This window comes from Eublepharis macularius, chromosome 15 (assembly GCF_028583425.1).
Source record: "Eublepharis macularius isolate TG4126 chromosome 15, MPM_Emac_v1.0, whole genome shotgun sequence".
In the NCBI taxonomy this organism is placed as follows: domain Eukaryota; kingdom Metazoa; phylum Chordata; class Lepidosauria; order Squamata; family Eublepharidae; genus Eublepharis; species Eublepharis macularius.
The window spans coordinates 46,120,608-46,132,949 of NC_072804.1; the positions used below are offsets into that span (position 1 = coordinate 46,120,608).

The 12,342-nt window shown below is 45.8% G+C and overlaps 1 protein-coding gene across 1 annotated transcript in view; it reads right to left on the reverse strand.

Annotated features, from left to right (window-relative positions):
• LOC129342939 (IgGFc-binding protein-like) overlaps positions 1-12,342 on the reverse strand; it is a 68,164-nt gene that overhangs the window by 30,910 nt on the left and 24,912 nt on the right. Inside the window, exons 16-21 of the mRNA XM_054998896.1 lie at positions 9,701-10,299; positions 8,116-8,680; positions 6,277-6,878; positions 5,247-5,805; positions 3,322-3,521; positions 1,936-2,328 (exon numbers count right to left, since the gene is read on the reverse strand). Of these exons, the coding sequence (XP_054854871.1) occupies positions 1,936-2,328; positions 3,322-3,521; positions 5,247-5,805; positions 6,277-6,878; positions 8,116-8,680; positions 9,701-10,299 (2,918 nt within the window). The remainder of the gene's footprint in view (positions 1-1,935; positions 2,329-3,321; positions 3,522-5,246; positions 5,806-6,276; positions 6,879-8,115; positions 8,681-9,700; positions 10,300-12,342) is intronic.

The following is a 12,342-nucleotide window of genomic DNA, read 5'->3' on the forward strand; positions in this document are numbered from 1 at the left end:
GTATCGCTCTAGGAGTTCCCCTAATCTCTATGGTAAAGACCATAGAGACATGAGAAATACCTAGTGAGTCACTATGGAGGCCATTTTTCTGGCCATTTTTTATCCTGTTATGAAACTTCTTGAGGGAGGGGCATTGGAGTTGAGGGTAGGGTTTGACTCACCTTGATGGGCAAATGGCAAATAAAACATCTGGCTTCTGAGTCCAGAAACATGGTCCTAGTTACAATTACTCTAGCAAGACAGAAAGATCTGCTGTATGCTAAATCTGTTAAGAGTAACCTTTTTCTCTTTCATTTCCCTTTCCCTGGTGCTTGCCACCCACGACTCTTTGTTTCCATGTCCCCAAAATGCAAAAAAGCATACACTGCTCCTGTTCAAACTGCGTGGCGATTTCACACACTGGGAGCATTGCGCTTCCTATTTGTGCAGTTGCCAGAAACAGATGTGTGGATATAACATATGAAAAGTTCTGTAGCCAGAACAGTGTCTAAATCCAGAAGTGTAGTGTGTGTTATCTGGCCCAGGGTTCTGGAGTTGAACCCAGGGCAAGGGTGAGGATTTGAGCCAAACATACAGCAAAGGGTGATGCTCTGATCATGCAAGAGCAGAAGGCAAAGCCCTTAATGTTTATTCCAGGCCTGGCAATTCAGAGGTATCGTACCTACCAGCTTACAGTGCAAGAGCTAACGTTGCAAATCCCAGTCACCAAAGAGTGTTCTCGGGCTCCAGTTCACCCCCGACCTCCATCCAATGTAGTTCCATAAACTAGGATCACACCTGGAGCCAGTGGCGGACCTACATTTTTGGGACCCTGAAGCTTGAACTGTTATGGGGGCCCCTTCTCAACCAGCAACAATAGGGCAACATCCAACAAGGTCCAAAGGGCCTTGCTGCCCTTGCAAGGAGGACCTCGAGGCCCCAGTGGTGGAGAACGGGGTAGTGGTGTGCAGCCCTTGAAAATGGGCCATTCAGTGAGCCCCTTAGAACTATTCAGCCATGCACTTAGGAAGGATTCAAGGATCCAGCTGCCAAAATGTAGGATATGAATAGATTCTGGCGAGCTCGGCGAGCCCCTACATCTGGGGGGTTCGGGTGCTGCAAGCCCCCAAGAAAATGTTGAAATTTGACCCATTACAGGGACATTTTGAGGCCATATGAAACGAGTATTAGAGCATATTCTAAGGTCAATATTTAGAACATCAACCCATTGGCTTATGATTCTGTCACTAAAATAGCCTTATTTTAATAACGAACACTTTAAAAAACTCCATCAATTTTGTTGAAAAATTCACTCATTAAAAAAATGTTGCTTAAAAAAAAAATGTTGCTTCAGGGCACCTCCAGGATTAAGGGCCCTGAAGCGTAAGCTTCATTAGTTTCATAGTAGATCTGCTCCTGCCTGGAGCCAAGAAGCTCTTTTGCAAAGAAGTCTAGTCCTACCCAATCAATTTTTAAGATATTTATACCCCGCCTTTCTCCCCAAAGAGGACCCAAAGCAGCTTACAACATCCATCTTCCATTTTATCCTCACAACCATCACCCTGAGAGTAGGGATGCAGACTGCAGATTGGGGGATTCCTGGAGATTGATGGGGTAGAGTCCGGGAGGGTGAGGTTTGGGGAGGAAAGTGGCCATAGCAGGGTATAATGCCATAGAGTTCTCCCCCCAAAGCAGCCATTTTCTCCAGGGGAACTGATCACTGTAGCCTGGAGCTCTGTTGTAATTTTGGGAGATCTCCAGGCCCCACATGAAGGTTGACAACCAAAACTGTGAAGTAGGTTAGGCTGAGAGGCTGTGGCCCAAAGTTCACCCAGCAATCTTCCATGACAGAGTGGGGATTCCAATCTGGCCTTCCTAGATCTTCGGTCTTTCAGCACTGTAACCACTGTACCAGGCTGGCTCTTGCACCCCGTTATCTCAAAGAGGTCTACTCACCAGCACATCTCTGCCTTGCTCCAGGACAACATGGGAACTGAAATGCTTGGAACTGAGCCATATTTCCACTTTGTAAACAAAGGACACCCGGCGGTTCTGGAAATTTTTGTTTGCAGCCACGACCCGGAATGAGAGGTCAGAAGAGGAGTGGCGAGTCTTTGATATCTCATAGGCACAGGTGCCCTGGAAGTGTGCCACGGCCCCATCAAAAGTGAAGTAATGTGGGTCACCCGATATGGTGCAGGTGGCCAGCAAGTTCTGGCAGCCCAGTTTCCCATCTTTGACTGCGCATCGCTGGCCAGGGTAACAGCTTGTCGGAATGCAGCGGAAAGTAGAAGGAGCATCACAACTGCATCTCTGCGTACAATCAGGAAGCCAGAGAAGGTCCCCAACCTGATAGAAAGAGTGGCAGTGAAGATAGAAGGTTAGGAAAATAGATCAGGAAACTTAAACATTTAAGGACATCTCATAAATCAGTTCTCATCAGCTCTAGGTCTGCCTATCTAGAGAGGAAACTAGAGAAATCAAAGCAGAGGAAAGGTATGTGTGCGTTGTAGCCTCTGCTGGCCCTTTTCCAAAGCACTTAGAAAGATAAGGACATAAGAATTGCTGGGTCACAGCAAATGTTCAACTAGTCCAGTATTCTGCCTTCATCAATGCTCAGTCCAAACTAAACCATGCCCCTAGAAGCACAAAAGCAAGGTATGATGGAATTAAATCATCCCCTGGCCCTGTTTTTTTCAGTCTACTAGTATTATTTTAAAATCTCCCTGGATAGCAAAATAGCAGCGCGCACACATTGATCATATAAAGTCCCTGACTAAAGGATCTCAGGTAGCAGGGCTGGGAAACTACTCTGCCTGAGATTTTGGAAAACCACTATTGAACAGTGTACGTAATAGACTAGATCAGTGTCCGCCACTTTTTAAATGAAAAGCCCACTTTTCAAACTAAAATAGGAAGCACACTTCACTTTTTTACCTGCTCCAAAGTTTATTTTTGGAATGCATAAAAAGTAAGAATGACTCAGCCAGCTCATCCTCTATGTCTCTGCGTGAGTCACTGTTCTGGGCATGGCCATCTATTTGAAGCAGTGAGTCAGATAGAGACACATTGGGCTGTTTCCTCTCAAGGATGGATAATTCTGTTGCATGAGTGAGTGAGTGATAATGATACCCATCCTGCCAGATTTCAAACCTGCTAAAAGCAGAAAATGCACTTGAACTTCATTATTATTCATTGTACACTGTGGGTAGCGTCGGTACCATGTATAATGAATACTAATAAAATCAAAGTGCATCTGTGCAGCAAATCTTAATGCTTATCAAATATGGCATCGTGGGTGCAAATTAATAGCAGTGTCAGATTAGAGCTTCGTCTACTCACGGGGTAGTACCGCCCGTCGTACTCACAGCCACATTGATCAGGCCGAATGCATTGGACTCCGTCCCACAAGTATCCATCATCGCAGATGCACCCTTCTGAGCAAATGGGATGGCAAAGGTTTTTAACCGTAGCGCTCATGCACAGGTTCTGGCAGGGAAGATGGCACAGTTCATAGTGACTGTTCGCTGGGCAATCCACAGCTACAAGGAAGCGTTGTGGGAGAGGAGAGAAAGAATGCAAAAAATTGTGTGATTTGAACACTACAAGAACTGGCTTTTACAATACTTGGGACAATTTTTGCATTTACTTCATTTATAGCTTGCCTTCCTTACTGAGATACAAGAAACAACAAGTCCGGGAATAAACCGTTAGCCAGCAAATAAATTGTATAATATTCTTTTTTAAATAAGTGCAAAGTGCAAAAGTGCAAAAAGTGTCTTAATAAATATACAATTTCAATAAATACAATTAATCAAAGTCCTGTTCCTATGTCCAAGTCGTCATGGTAAACACTTGTATCCATCAAAACTGTAGTAAACGCCGCAGTGGGCTCACTCTTAAAAGTCACAGAGCTAAGGGAAGAGGTGATTCCAGTCCAATCCAAGTTACAGTAATATCCAAGAATGTGCCGACGGGATTATGCAGGCATCCTATACAATTCCCGTTTCGTGTATTGCACACTTCCTCTGGGCACAATTAAAGATGGAAAATCACCCTTTTACTAGTTGCTCTAAAGTGACTGCCATCAATGCTCCTTTTTATCAATCCATAACAAACATATATCAAATGACATGGACAATTTTTGCATTTACTTCATTTATAGCTTGCCTTCCTTACTGAGATTCAAGGCAAATAACACAATATAAATAATGTGGAGTGCCCTCAAGTCATAGCTGACTTATGGCGACCCCTGGTGGGGTTTTCATGGCAAGAAACTAACAGAGGTGATTTGCTATTGCCTGCCTCTGCAACCCCAGTCTTCGTTGGAGGTCTCCCACCAAGTACTAACCAAGTCTGACCCTGCATAGCTTCTGAGGGCCAAGCTACAAGTGATGAATGACACTTGAACAGCAAGTGGATCAAGTGGAGAGCAAGTGGAGGGCAAGTGAACAGGGAGGAATACACTTGCCGTTCAAGCATAATTCATCACTTGTAGTTTGCCCCTGAGATCTGATGAGATCAGGCTCACCCAGGCTACCCAGATCAGATCATAAATAACAGTCAGACTTTTTTTATTTTTGTCATTTGAATTGTAATTTCCCCCAAAGCATATTGCAGCTGCGTTAAGTATCAGGACATAAGGCAGAATAGAAATGTTTAAATTTCTTCCCACTTGCCCATCCACAAACTCAAATCCCTTCAAACAATAACGATACAACATTTTAAATTACCCCATGTATGCACCTGGAAATTTTCATAGGGTTCATCCAGGCTGTCTTTTAAGAAAATTATCCCAACACACCACCAGCAGAATAGACACACACATCCCACAAATGAGCGTTTTTGTTCCTAAAAATCAGGTAGCATAAATTTGAATCAATGTGCTTCTTATCAAAATAGTGCAAACATTTGCTTTGAAAAACTGTAAACCAACGTAAAAGTAGTTTTTGACCTGTGAACAGTGCAATCGCATTCAAGAGCCTCTTTCTCCCACAGGGAAGAAAATCATTATATAACTGTTTATATTAACAATAAGTTCCATGAATATACACCATTTTGCCCCATTAAAACATAATTGAGCCTCCACATCAAAAGAGACCAACAGGGGAGGAATCAGTGAAGGCAAAATCACCTCCATTCTGCATGCTATTTACGGCGGGCAAAGTTCAAGCAAATTAAGGATGGGCGAATATTCCTTAGGACTGTAACGGAGGCATGCTGATGCGGGAACTACCAAAGACATCGGCTGCAGAGATTAGACTTACCACAGAAGAATTCTTTTCTCCAAGGCAAGAGGGGGACATCGGCTCTCTGGCAGGCTGATACATAAGTCTGAATAGACTGGCACATGGCACTGATGTCCCCAGCAGAGATGTACACGTCATATATACAATCAGTCAAATAAGGTTCTGGATCAACTTGGGAGTGACAAGAAGCAAAAGGTCCACTGGGGTTCTGGATAATCCAGCACATGGATTTTGAGCGGATGAGATGATCCCTGTCCATAAACCCAGCGTAAGAAGTACTGAAGTCATCTACACCATCCGGGGCGGTGTCTAACTTCCAGTCCATTGCAAAGATCGAGGCATCCTTCAACACGGACCCATTCCGTATTACAAAGTCATCGTCGATAACTCCATTGAAATTCCCACATAGCCCACACATATGGCCATGGTATTTCGGAGAAATTGTGACAAAGAGACCGTGGGTCGTACCGTAGCTCACAGTTAGACCAATGTCTGTTTGCAAAACTGTCTGAAACCCATGCTGATAAACAACAATCCCTTGGGTTTTTAAGGGCAGGATTGTAACAACACCATCAATCTGTGTAAAGAAGAGAAACAAGGTCAGGAGCCTTGACACAACAGTGTCACTAGCTTTGAGGGGGTGATAAGGCTGTTTTCGGCCTCCTCCACCACCCTATGGGCACGTAGGTTGGCGGAGGAGGCCAAAAACAGCCTTCTCACCCCTCAAATGGCCGCCACTGCAGCCATTTGAGGGGCAGGGAGGCAGTTTTTGGCCTCCTCTGCTGCCTACTATGATCTCTGCTCTTCGAACTCCACCTTCTCTGGGCACCACCCTCAAATCTCCAGCAATTTCCCAAACTAGAGACGGCAAACTTAGCCTTTAATTTTTCTTAGGATTGCAGTTCAGAGTATGAACCACGGGTATTTCAATGTATATCTTTAATTTATAAGTCGGCATATGTGTTTGTAAATAATGCTGAGAGTTCAGCAGCATATGCCAAACGCGACCTGAACGAATGATTCATTCTATTTGTTGTAGTGTTTTTACCTTGACAGTCCCCTGGTGTCCTCTCCGCAGATGTATCCGAGTATCGTTCACCAACACCAGTACCTCTGTTGTTACCGATAAAAGATTGTTTGCCAGCTTCTTATTCTTCACCTCAACCCTAAAGAATGGTAAAGACTGTGACACCTTGCACGTTTCAGCTAAGATGTATCTGGAGGTGCCTGGAAAATCATAATGTCGCCCATCAAATGTGGTGTAGTGGAGAAACCCAGAAGCCTGGCAGGTGGCATCTGACTGTGTGTGACACCCGTACACTCCTTTTCGAGTCCCACAGATTTCTCCAGAACTGCACGAGGAGACAGCAGCATCAATGAGTTTGGTGGCTCTGTTGCACTGGTACATTTTCTGGCAACTTTCTCCTTCCCAGAAGAAGGTTTCTCCAGGCAAATAGTAGCGGCCACTGTCGCTACAACCACACCATTCTTGAGGCACGCAGTTAATGCCACTCAGCACAAACCCGGGTTTACACTGGCACCCTTCTAAGCAGGCGGACTGGCAATTTGGGGGCCCACCTGGCTGAGCACAAGAGGCAGGGCAAGAAGATCCACAGAGTACATAACGGCTGTTTGGCAGACAAATCCAATCTTCAAGAGACAAAGACACGCAATACATACATCTTTAGTTACCGGCATAGATAGACTTATGAGTAAATACATAAGGGGGATAGGAATGTTAGAAATCATTATTATATGAAAAATACAGCTGTGATACAGTTCTAGACTATGTGAGCAACAGAGCAATTAGACCCTGCTTATCTACCAATATTAGCACCCGAAACGGCTTACAAAAAGAGTAAAATCAATAATTACAATTTTTTTTTTACTATCCTATACTGCCAAGACTTCTGCAAATGTCTGCTAAATACTAGAGACTCAGACACGCATTCTCTTTGTAAGATTTCACTCTCACTGGCTGCTTTGACCCTAGAAGGTTGATTTGAGGGTAAAGACAATGAAGTCTGTGATGCAGATTTGCAAAGACATAAGCAGCACCATCTGGGTAATGGATACTGTGAGTTCTCCACATCTTGTGGCACTTGCTACGTAAAAATAGAAGATGAGAATTAAAGCTGTTCTTTTTTTAGTCAGAAAGGCTCACTTGTTCCAAATGTGGAACATTAGGAACACCAAAGATAGAACCCTCTTCTTTTTTTTCTAAAAATGCACCCGGATAATCCCGGAAACCAGGCAATAGCCATTCCCGGAAATGCCCAGTACACACCTCATGCTGTCCTTCTAAGTGTGCTCAGTGCCAGCTGAACAATACCGGGAGAAGACGGGTGGACTCTGGGTTAAAATAAGTAAAAAATCTATGCCAAGGTAACTTGAATCCTATAACCAAGATAAAGCCTACAAGTGACCAACTGTGCATAATTTCTCTTATTTGGCATCCTTTGTTTGGTAATTATTTTCCATATTTTATTCTGCATTTTATTATCAATCTGCATGCCTCATATGGCTCCGCAAGTCATGGGTCAGAGTTACTAACTACCCAGGGCACTAAACCCCATTATGGTGATTGCCTGACGATGCACAGCAATTCCCCCAGTTCAATCCCAGGCATCTCGTTAAAAAAAGATCAAGTCATTGGTGAGGTGAAACACCTCTACCCAGGGCTCATTTCAAGGGGGAACGTGCAGGAACGCAGTTCTGGCAGTTCTCCAAAGAGGTCACGTTAGGTGGCCCTGCCCACCTGACTTTCGGCCATTTTGGGCCCGTTTTGGCCTGGATTGGGGCCGAAACAGCCTGGATTGGATCAGTGCTGGGCACGGGAACCCTTGCTAGGCCAAGGAATATGAATTTCCCATAGAAAACTGCCTACCGCATCTGGTGATCTCTCTCCACGGCTGGATGTTAACACCATCAGACTGGCACTGCTGGGCAAAACTGGTCAGGAGCTCACAGAGGGCATTCCAGCTGCCATGTGTGGCGCACATGTCCCTCACACAGTTCTCCAAGTGAACCTGAACATCTGTGGAGCTGCGACAGCCTTTAAATGGCCCATTCTCGTCACTAATGACTCCACAGTAATGCTGAGATCTGTACCGAGCATGTTCTGTGTCGTTACAAGTGGCAGAGGGTCCACTGGCTGTGCAGTGAAAAGGGGAATGGAGATCCTTCCAGCTGTCGCCAAAGGTGATCGCATCCTGAACCACTGAGCCGTTGGAGGTCCTGAAGTCATCACCCTGGTTACCATTGAAGTTTCCACCAAGGCCACACAGGGAGCCAGAATAGGTCTCTGGAACAGACACTGACACATAGGTTGCCCACCCATAGGCAATGGAGAGGCCAAAATCGGTCTGGATGATGACAGAGGAACCACTGTAATAGGCAGAGATTTTGCCCGATGCAAAGATGAAGGGTAAGTTGACCAAAACTTCATTCACCTAGGGGAAAAAATGTAGAGAAGAAATTTCACTTATATGCAATAGACAAGAAAGTTCCACATTCAGAGACAGTAAACCTCTGAATACCAGTGCCGGGAGGCAACATCAGGGGAAGGCCTCAGCCTCTCTGCCCTTTGTAACTGGTTAGCCAATGTGTGGGACAGGATGCTGACTAGATGGCCCATTTGGTCTGATCCAGCAGGGCTCTTCTTTCAGTCTTATGTTTTTAAGTGTCAGTGCAGAAATATACTAAAACAAAGAATCGTGTTCAGTGGGAAAGGCTTCCTTGCATGCTCTTGAGTGAATGGCCTTCCACTTAGGCCCATCCACTACCAATCTCATGATGAAGCCTTTATGGTACACCCTGTTGATTGTGAGGGAAAGATGCCTTGCGGTTTCCTATGTATGGGGTTAAGCATTGAAACCAGGGGTCATTTCGTAGAAAAAGAGCTGGAGGAACTCATTAGCATAACTCATTAGCATAACTGATTTGCATATGCCACACCCCCTGACATCATCTATTCTGGCTGTTTTGGACACAATCCTGGCCATACAGGGCTGAAATTGGGCCCGAAATGGCAAAAAGGGGCTGAAAATGGCTGAAAAGGGGCCCAAAATGGCCAGGATCGGGCCGCTGCTGAGTGGGAGAGTGATCCACCACCTGTCAGAGGCCCGATCCGGGCCGTTTTGGCCCCAATGCAGGCCGAAACGGGCCCAAAATGGCCGAGAGTCAGGAGGGCGGGGCCACCTGACATGTGACCTCTTTGGGGAACTGCGTTCCCCCTCAAAATGAGCCCTGATTGAAACAACGCCATCCTAATCAAACGTATACCCTTCTAAGTCCATTAAAGTCAATAGGCTTTGAAGGATGCAACTCTGCTCAGGACAACATTGCAAGGTGCTTCGAATGCTTCTTCCAACAACTCAGCGCAGCTCGCCTGGGTGTTCCACGTATGGGAGCAGAGGGGGACTTGGGGCTGTTGGGTAACAGAAGCCGTAGAAATCGGACAACATTCTTACCTGTATTTTCCCGTACTGTCCTGCTGCCATCATGATATGTTGTCCATGGACCTCCACCTCCACCTGCCTTATCCAAGCCACTGAAATGAAGCCTCCATGTTCAGTCAGTGCTTTGACAGTAAAACTGGGAAGCTTGCCCAGAGGGCCGCAGTACTTCGTCAGGGTATATTTACAAGCTCCTTGATAATCAAAAGCGACGCCATCAAACGTGACATAGTGAGGGTGGCCGTAGACCCACATCTTGCCGAATTTCATTGGGTAACAGCCCTGTACACTATTTACAGTCTTGCATATCTCCAGAGATCCACAGGTATGAGGATGGCATTCCATGGCGTGTGCAGGCTGACGGCAGTGACATTTTTGGCTGCATGTGTCTGTCAGGATGGCCTGGTCTCCTAGCGGGTAATAGTGTCCATCCAGCATGCAACCGCACTTACTCAGGGAGACGCAGACTCCAGAGTTCAGTACGTACCCTTCACGGCAGAAGCAGCCCGGAATACACGGCTTGGTGCACTGGGTAGGTGCGTTGAGGTTGTCACAAGTGGCCGGGCAGGCAGTGCCACAGAAGTCATAGTAGCTGTTGGCTGGACAAGTGAAGCCTGAAAAAAGAAATAAAAGGTACAGATTGCTGGGAACTCATTGACGGTAGAGGGGAATGCTTCATTTTAAAGACCTAATGACTCTGACCTGGATAGCTCAGGAGAGCCTGATCTCGTCAGATTTCAGAAGCTAAGCAGGGTCAACTTTGCTTAGTAATTGGATGGGAGACCTCCAACAAAGGCCAAGGTTGCAAAGGCAGGCAACGGCAAGCCACCTGTTAGTCTCTTCCCAGGAAAACCCACCAGTGGTTGCTATAAGTCAACTATGACTTGAGCGCTCTCTCCACCACCAAAACTCTAATGATCTTCGCATTTGTGTCAAAGGAGGAATCCGCTCATCGATAATTGTGACACATTGGGAGGAAGAGATTGTACATTGCAAGTACAGAGACATATCACAGCCCCCTGCAGAGCCCATGTCTATGCAGCAGCTGTAGCTTAATGGTAGAGCATCCGCTTTGCATGCCAAATGTCCCAAGTTCAATCCCAGGCATCTTCAGTCAAAAGGATCAGGTTGTAGATGGCTTCAAATATCTCTGAGAACCTACAGAGTAGTTGCCCATCAAATTAGACATTACTGACCTTGAATGAACTGTGGTCTGAGTCAATAGAAGGCAGCTTCATGTGTTTTCATTCAAGGGAAGGGCCATGGCTAAGCAGCATATTACAGCCACCTGAAGGATCCATATCCGTGCAGCAGCTGTGGCTCAATGGCAGAGCACCTGCTTTCCATGCAGAAGGTCTCAGGTTCAATCCTAGTACTGTTGCTTGCAGATGGTGTGAAATACCTCTATCCAAGACCCTAAAGATCCACTATCAATCAAATTGGACAATACTGACCTTGAAAGACCAATGGTCTGACTCTGTATAAAGCAGTCTTCCTAAGGGTATGTTCGTGCCAGCGACCACCGGGATGCCCAAAATCAGGCTTTGCAGTCCTCACCACACCACCATTCCCAAGAACAATCACCGGACTTTTCCCCATGTAAGCTAAAGGCAGGCCTGACCTGATCTTGACAGATCTCAGAAGCTAAGCAGGGTCAGCTTTGGTTAGTAATTGGATGGGAGATCTCTGAAGGGAGCTGTGGCTCTTGAAAGCTTATGCTACAATAAAGTTGGTTAGACTTAAAGGAGCTACTGGACTCTTTACTATTTTCCAAACCATTGAGACTATCTACAGGAAAATATGAAGCTTCCTTTGGCCAGTTAAGCCCACTGGTCTATCTGCTCTGAGTCTCTCATTTGCAGTTGGTTCTCCTGGGTCTCAGGCAGAAGACTTCTTTCCCATCATCTCCCACCTGATCCTTCAATGAGAGATGCTGGAGATTCAACCTGGGATCCCTGGCATGCAAAGCAGGTACACTGGTTGCCTGCAAGCAACAGCCCTTCTGGACCAACCTGCATAGCCCCATCTTGGTTCTAGAGTACAGGGTCCAGGAAGCTTGAGAACTGGCTTTTCTAGAGACACCCTACAAGATTCTCATTGCAAGAAGTCCCATCTGCAGTGCAAAAACCACTATTACAAGGACTATTCATTCATACACACACAGCCTTGCTCGGAGAGAACTTGTTTCTTCCAGAATTACCAAGGAAAGAAGCTGCCTGGGGGTGCATGACTCACAGCAGTAGCCTCAGGGCAAGGCTAAGATGTGACTGTCATTTCAATCTGGGTCGGCAAATGCCATGTATCTAATTTGCCAGTATAATCCTTCCCTTGTTTCCCAGGCAGCAACTACTAATTGAAACAAAAAGTTCTCTGTTTCCCTTGATGTGCCATTTGGGAAATTATGTGCAACGCGCATGGTGGAAATTAGGCTTGATTTTGCAGGAGCCGGCAGCAGCAGAAGGGCCGTTTTAGCGAATGCACCATTCCGTTCCATTCCTGCTGCCTCTCTACGCTGCATGAAGGCCTCGTCGCTAGTTTCTTCTGCCCAGCAACTGCCTGGGAGATTTAGTGTGCAGGAGAGAACATAATTTTTAAAAAAAGTGTGTTTGCAATCACGAGTCACAGGAGACGATAGCCAATCCCTGTCTTGGAATGCC